The sequence below is a fragment of the Lactuca saligna genome, chromosome 3, assembly GCF_052625555.1.
Source record: "Lactuca saligna cultivar CGN05327 chromosome 3, ASM5262555v1, whole genome shotgun sequence".
NCBI lineage: Eukaryota > Viridiplantae > Streptophyta > Magnoliopsida > Asterales > Asteraceae > Lactuca > Lactuca saligna.
Genome location: NC_136419.1, coordinates 112,433,537 through 112,441,944, shown reverse-complemented (window position 1 = coordinate 112,441,944; position 8,408 = coordinate 112,433,537). Strand labels below are relative to the sequence as shown.

Genomic DNA, 8,408 nt, shown 5'->3' with positions numbered 1-8,408 from the left:
GATCTCGGAGTCTCCCACTGCATCACGGCCTTAATCTTGGTCGGATCTACTAAAATACCCTTCTAGTTGATGAGATGCCCAAGAAACTGCACTTCGCGCAACCAAAAGTCGCACTTAGAGAACTTTGCAAAAAGTCACTCCCTCCTCGGTGTCTCTAGGACCTCTCTCAGGTGTTCCTCGTGCTGCTCCCGAGTCTTGGAATAAACCAAGATATCATCAATTAACAATATTATAGATCGATACAACATCTGTCTACATATACGGTTCATGAGATCCATGAATGCGGATGGAGCATTGGTGAGGCATCACCACGAACTCATTATGACCATAGCGGGTGCAAAAAGCAGTCTTCTGTACATCCTCATGTCTGACCCGCATCTGATGATATCCAGACCATAGATCGATCTTGTAAAACCAAGATTCCCCCTGAAGTTGATTAGATAAATCATCTATCCTCGTGAGTGGGTAGCAATTCTTCACCGTTACCTTATTCAGCTCCCGGTAGTCTATGCGTATCCGGGCGACCCATCCTTTTTCTTCACAAATAAGATCGGGACTCCCCATGGTGAAATTTTGGGTCAAATAATCCCTTGTCTAGCAGCTCCTGTAGCTACGTAGACAACTCCTGCATCTTGGGAGGAGATAACTGATAAGGTGGTTTGGCTATCGGAACTACACCCGGGACTAGGTCGATCCGAAACTCAACCTATCTCTCCGGAGGAATCCCAGGAAAATCTTATGGGAACACATCCGGGTACTCTCGTACTATTGGGACATCATCAACGGCCGTCTTACTCTTATCTTGGGTATCTGTAACATAAGCAACATATCCTGCACAACCTTGCTGGAAATAACGCCTAGCTCTCGCTGTAGAGCAAAGAATCTGTCCGCGTAGTGGCCTGTCACCCTGTATCACTAACTCTCCCCCACCAAGAGTGTGAACCCTCACCAACTGCAACTTGCAATCAATCACTTCCCCATTAGGGCTTACCCAGTCCATACCCACTATAACCTTGTTCCCACGCAAAGGGATAGGGACCAAATCGATTGAGAAACGCTCATCGAATATATGCATTGTACATCCCCTATGAACTCTGGCAACTCTGACAGTCCTATCATCTGCTATCTTAACATCGAGCAGGCAATCCATCTCCCCTGGAGCTCTACCAAATCACTTGCTAAGTGCAAGTGACACAAACGATCGGGTAGCCCCCAAATCAAACAATACAAATGCAGAAATGCCATTCACTTGGAACGACCCTATAATAAACATATAATCATGAGAAATAATCAAAAATAATAATGATAGAGTGTAGAAAATACATACCAGTAACCATATCAGGAGTCACTCATGCCTCCTCTGCTGTCAATTGGAAAGATGTGCTCTTTGCGACTGGTGCCTCAGCCCGACCCTGACGGCCATTTGTAATCCTAATGGTGGTAGGAGTGGGTGCTGACACCGGCCCTACCGATGTAAATCTCGGACACTGGGACTTTTTGTGTCCCTACTGATTGCAATGGAAGCAAATTAGTTCAAATGATGTGGTATTAGTAGTAGTAGTTTTATATTCTCTACTTATATGCCTAGTCCGGCCGCACTTGAAGCAGTCAGAGCTCCCCACCTTGCACACTCCATCATGCAATCTACCAAACTTTCCATACTAGTTGTGGTTCTGCTGTCCTCTAGATCTAAGATCAAACACCTTGGGCTTTTTTTCTGAACCCTTTGTGCCATACATCACCTTTGGCTTCCTCTTCCTTTCCATCTCTAAATCAATCTCCCTCTCACGACCCCATACAATCATATCCTCCAGCGTCTTGCAGTTGGATCGACTCACAGACTGGTAGATATCAGTCCGCAACATCTCATGGTATTGAGCCTTTTTCATCTCCTCGTCCGCTACATACTGTGAAACGAGAAGGGCCCTCTCCCTGAACTTGGCGGTAATCTTCTCCACAGTCTCTGTAGTCTGCGTAAGATTCTGAAACTCCCTGGCTAACCGTTTCACGTCAATCACAGGTGTAAATTCGGCCTTGAACCTAGTCATGAAATTGCTCCAGGTCATGGCATCCAATACTACATCATCACCGATGGCTCTCCCAACCTCACCCCATGAATCACGTGCCCTATCCTTCAAAATGCAGGATGTTAATTTGACCTTGTCCCCCTCGTGACACCTGCTAGTTCAAAAAGCATTCGCAACATCTACCAACCACCTGGCACTCGCAATGGGGTCCCAAGCCCCATGATAGTCAGGAACTCCACATGCTCTGAACTCTCAGAAGGTGAGTGTGCGCGACCCCATCATAGTCGCCACCTCAGTGCGGAATGCATCCAGCCTCTCATCCATAAGCTCTAGAATACCCTCCTTGATCGGCCCAAAAATCACAGGGGACTGCTTAAGTATATGCGAGTGATCTCTGAGGAAAGAAACTCCCTATTCTATTCATCTAGGTGCTCAACTCCAGTGCCTTCTCATGATCCCTCTCTGGCACCCGAACTGCCGACTGCTGGTCTAGGGCGTAAAACCAGCATTCTGGAAACACAACATAACAATGTCAGAATACTTAGCATAACTCGAGGGATATCATATTCTAAAAGTTCTCTGGTCTTGTCTCAGCCTTCCTTGATTCGAGTACAGATCCTCTTCTTTCAGTAGTACAGGTCCATACTACCTTCTACATCTATCCGTACTTTCCTCAAGAACTGCCTTGACTCCACCCGATCCCTTCTACTACTGCTGACGTCAGACTAACTCTTCCTAGGCTTGCCTTAGGGTAACTACCAAACCACTCTCTGCCATTAGTTGCAGAAGAAATCACCGCTACCTTTCCCTTACTAGTTGGTGAATACTATTACATATTACTTAGATTAGATAATTTTTCGAATGCACAATCCTACCCTACAACGATTAGACTCAAATAAGAGTTGCGCAATAGAGTTAGACCTGACCTTCTGGAATTATTTACTCATTGCAATATGCAACATAATGCATTCATTCATTAGTTAGCAAAATATAAGTAAGACTCCTAAAAGCACAAAGCAAGCCGCATTCAAGCACTTAGTACACACAATTAAACATATACTGTTCTAGCTATCATACTGACTAATCTGTACTAGCATCTAATTCTCATAAAGTTGAAAACACATAATAGGCACATAAGGCATCATTCCTAGATCCTTAGTCCTAGTCTAGCATGTTGTTCTACACTAACTGTTAATCATAACATATGTGACAACCCGATATTTCAACTCTTTGTAACGACCAAAGTGGGTCAAGTATTGTAACCACTTCTGAGTAATAAAAATTTACTTTCATAATAAATGTACTAATAAGTCCTATTTATTTTCCTTCTATGATTAAAAGTCATAGATATCGTTAAGCTACAAACATACATGAAAAGAACGCTCAAGTCGGACATCATTTGAAGTCAATTGGGTTAATATTCGCATATGGGTTCAACATATAAATTTTTGATTTCGCAAGTTTAGAGTTCAAGAACTAAACTGTGTTCGCATCTGGAAATGAAAATTTTGTGAATCGCATTCGATTAAGTAGATAAAATGCGAAAGAGATAAATGCGAAGGGATGCGAAGGGTGTAAGAATGAAGATGCGAAGTATTTCACAGTAGATAAAATGCGAAAGAGATAAATGCGAAGGGATGCGAAGGGTGTAAGAATGAAAATGCGAAGTATTTCACATTAGATAAAATGCGAAAGAGATAAATGCGAAGGGATGCGAAGGGTGTAAGAATGAAGATGCGAAGTATTTCACAGTAGAATGCGAATTGGGGAAGAAAACAGAAGGTTTCAAACATTGTCCCTGGAGTTTCGCATTTTTGGAAATCAATACTCAACTTCGCAAATGGGGGTCATAAATGATGAAATTGTAGAATTTCTAAAGAGATAAATGCGAAGGGATGCGAAGGGTGTAAGAATGAAGATGCGAAGTGCACGAACTAAAGACCCGACCCGACGTCCCATCCGACCCGCGTGCCAGCGACACGTCCCATTCGACCCGCGTGCCAGCGACACGTCCCATCCGACCCGCGTGCCAGCGACACGTCCCATCCGACCCGCGAACCCAGGAACCTGTCCCATCCGACCCGCGAACCCAGGGCTGACCAGCCCCCCTATAAAAGGGCATGCGAAGGCTTCCAAAAAAAAGAGGCTCATTCTCTCTCATTTTCCTTACGTTTTCCTCATTTTCCGTACTCGTACTACCCCGAAGCCCTGGTCACTTCGTGCAAGATCCAAAGGTCGATTCTCTCCTGAAGAATCCCGAGATTTCCAAGGAAAAATCCATTTCCCGAGACGAAACTCGGCCGTTTTTTTTCCATCACGCTATCTTCAAGTTGTCAAGTGAGTTTCATACCCCTTAATCAACCGTTTTAATTATTCTAAATACTTCTATATGCTTTCAAAGGGGGGGATTACAAGTAAAACACACGAGTATTATCATGTGTTACATAAAGAAACCCTTTTATATACTGTTAAATACTCAAATCATATTCGGTTTATAAACTTTTAAAGGAACTTTTAAATATAAATACAACACATACGTTACAACGGTATTCGAATCTTTTAAAATATGAAGTTGTTGTAATACATGTGTAAAACTAAACTGTTCTTAAATTATTCTTTTTTTTCTAAGTATTTCTAAACAAATAAAGCACACTTTTCGAAACTATAATAGGTATAGTTTTACGAATAGATTTCTAACTCTTATGTACTAGAAACATATATTTCAAGAGGTTTACCTTCGTATACAAGAACAAACGTAACATTTTAACAAGTTGATCTGTTTTTATACCACGGGTTTGTGAGACACTAACTTCATGTACGTTCAAGTACACATTTCAAGTCCTGTATTATATACCAGAATCCCTTGGAGGGGGAGCATGGTGTTTGTGTATAGATCTATACGGGCTTGACAACCCGCGCCCTGACTGTTAGCTACAGTCCACCGTTTGGGGTGACAAACGTCATAACATTCCAACGCCTGAAGAACGTTGTGTATAGGCATTTCGAGTCAATAGTATGGTTATAAAACTCACAAGGGGTATTAAAAACGCATTAATTTACAAGGTTTCTAAACTTAATTATTATTTTACTTTTACAATCATTTTGGAAACAAACATTGGTCTCGAGTGAGGGCTACTGTTATGCTAGTAGAAAATATAGGATTTTCTAAACACTCACACGAAAAGATAAAACATTTCATTTCATTTAAACATTGTCATTTAAATACTTATGAAATTCACCAGCTTAAATGCTGATCAACTCTTTCAAAATTACTTGTATGTCCCAGGGATTCAGTAAATTTCAGGTACTAGTATGCTTTTGAAGAAGAGATGCTGCGGCGCCAGTTAAATCTCATATTTTTGAACATCATATTGTAATTGGTTTTGAATATGTAACTTTTGACAAATGTAAACTTTCAATTATATATATGATGGTTGTATTGCGTTCTTTACTATATATTCATTTGTTACGCTACCACATGAAGTCATCCACCCCCGAACGTTTCCGCCGTTCAGGTTTGGGGGTGTGACAGATTGGTATCAGAGCAATGTTTATAGTGAACTAAGTATATCGAACCACATAAGATATACAAACTATAAATGCTTAAGGGACTAATACTCTCTAACAAAACAAATTTCTTTTTTTTGCACTTAAGCAGCATTTCGTGCAACTTAAATTAATAGTTCATTTAAGTACAAATACATGCATACCACAAACTATTTTCATGTTATACAATTTTACAAGTATATAGGCAAGTTGATACGCACGAATCAAGGAATGATCGTAGTAAGCAACAAGTCAAACCTTACCAAGTCATTACAAAAATCCAACACAAGAATTTAAATACTATAGGAGTATTTACTATCTAAAACTAGTTTAACTTACGCGTTTTACATGTTCCGACGTTATTCAATTCTTATAACCTTAATTCTCGTATAGTCAAATGGCTGGATTTCACCACCCTGGCGATCCCTACTTTCCCAACCAAGGTAACGGAGGATGGATCGAAGATGATCCTGAAGAGGACGAGGAACCCATAAACGTGGGTGATGACTCCGGTACCGACTCAGAGCCGGATGTCATCGATCCACCACCCATTCAACCTCCCGTCTTCGTAAGGAACTTTCAAGGACCGACTCCCGTCTGGGGAAGTCACCTCCACCATTGGAGCCAACAGCAGAACCTACGCCCTCCCTACGGCATGTGCCGGGACTTCTATGATGTCCGCGGCGGAGGTTCGGCTGATCGAGCACTCCCAGTAATGGTGGGTAAGTTAGCCAATCAGTCCTACCAGTCTGGAGTACAAGCTAGTCGACTCCGGGATATCAACGTGGAAGTACAGGTTCACACTTCTGACATCCGTAGGTTGGACAATAGGCAAAACAATGCTCAGTTCCAAACCGAAGTGTTTCAAGCACAAATTATTGCCGCCCTCGCCGAACTAAGGGAACAACAGGTCGCTTTAGATAGACGTCTTATGGAGTCAAAGCAATCAGATACGGAGTCAAGCTCCAAACGCAACTTTCGACACAAGTAGTGCTTGCCAAGAACTCAAATTTTGATATAGCATAGGACCTCGGCTAAATGTCTTTAAATTTCTTAAACTTAGTAAACGGAGATCCTTATAGAGGACAAATTTTCTTGATCGTTGTAACAACTTTTATATTAATATAAGTGGCACTATTATTTATGTGGAGTATTTTGTTCGAACCTTGAATGGTCCTTGGGAACCCAAATACTTGTTTCATACATTCAGTCTTACAAATAACTTTCATTCTTCTATTTTAAGACTCATACTATCCCTTGTTGTTGAATTATAGTGATTAAATTCATGAGACACATACATTTTCCATTTCATGAAATTCTTATCATTGTTTTCTTTCCATCTATAGTTGAAGGATGCCTCCACGTAGGAATCCAAGGCGATACAACAATGAGGAAATACCTATACCACCACCTCCACCACCCCAATTTGATGCTGTAATGTTTCAAGCAGCCGTCACCGCAGCAGTGGCAGCTGCCATGTCACAGATCAATAACTCGAGTGCTAATGCCTCGGGATCTGGCGTACACACGTCCAATCATGGCGAGAGTCATGGACCACCTCGGGAATGCACCTATAAGGACTTCACCAATGCCAAGCCCCGGATGTTTTATGGTACTGGTGGTGTGATGGCCCTGAGGCAATGGATTGAAAGGACGGAGGCAGTTTTTGAAATATGCTCCTGTCCCGAACACAGCAAGGTCAAGTTTGCAACCTTCACTCTTCTCGATAAAGCTTTAACTTGGTGGAATGGCCACGTTAAAGTACTTACCCTAATTGTGGCAAACTCCATAAGCTGGGAGAGCTTGAAGGCCATGATGATGAGAGAATACTGTCCGCGGGGAGAAATTCAAAAGCTTGAACACGAACTATGGACTCTCGGGATGGTGGGTACCGACATCGCTACTTATACCAACAGATTCTGCGAACTAGCAATCCTTTGTCCCGACATGATTGCTCCCGAGAGCAAGAAGATAGAAAGGTACATCTGGGGACTGACGCCCCAGATGCGGTCAAGCGTGTTAGCTTCCAAACCTGACACCTTCGAAAGTGCTAAAGAACTGGCACAATCCCTGATCGACTACGGAGGACATCGAAACTCAACCACTTCTGCACCAGCACCACAGAAAGGAAACAACAACTACAACAACCACAACAACAACAATGGCAGGAAGAGAGCGTGGATCAAAGGAAAGGGTGGATCTTCCCAAGAATCCGCAAAGAAACCACTCGTGTCGGTTAATGCTGCTATTGTACCGGCTACAGTCCCTACAAATACCTACCCAACAAAGCCTTATGTAGGCAACCTCCCAAAGTGCACCAAGTGCAATTTCCACCACCATGGACCGTGTCGAGATATGCATTGTGCCAACTGCAACCGGAAGGGACACACGGCTCGTTTCTGCAAAGAACCCGCAAAGCCGATCACTCAAATTCCCGGTGCGGGTGTAGGGCAGGCTTGCTACGGTTGTGGCGAGGTGGGCCACTACAAGAGGAACTGCCCTAAGGCAGCAGGCACTGGAGGTGTAGGACGAGTTTTGGCAATAGGCCACGACGAAGCTGTAGCTGACCCAACTATAGTTGCTGGTACGTTTCTTCTCGATAATTCATACGCATGCATATTATTCGATAGTGGAGCGGAGAGAAGCTTCGTGAGTCAAAACTTTATCCATTTACTTAAATCTAAACCTAGCAAGTTAAAAGAATCATTCACCGTAGAGATGGCCAATGGAAAAACCGAAAGCACAAACTTCATATACAAGGGCTGTACGTTAACATTGGACGGCCATTCTTTCCCAATCAATCTCATGCCAGTACAAATTAAAAGTTTCGACGTC

General features: G+C 42.6%; 1 protein-coding gene across 1 annotated transcript; it reads right to left on the bottom strand.

The window, feature by feature from the left end:
• Positions 1–736: 736 nt before the first annotated feature.
• LOC145035877 (uncharacterized) lies at positions 737–1,150 on the bottom strand. The gene has a single exon (XM_078984380.1). The coding sequence runs from the start codon at positions 1,148–1,150 to the stop codon at positions 737–739; it is 414 nt and encodes a 137-aa protein (XP_078840506.1).
• Positions 1,151–8,408: the final 7,258 nt, after the last annotated feature.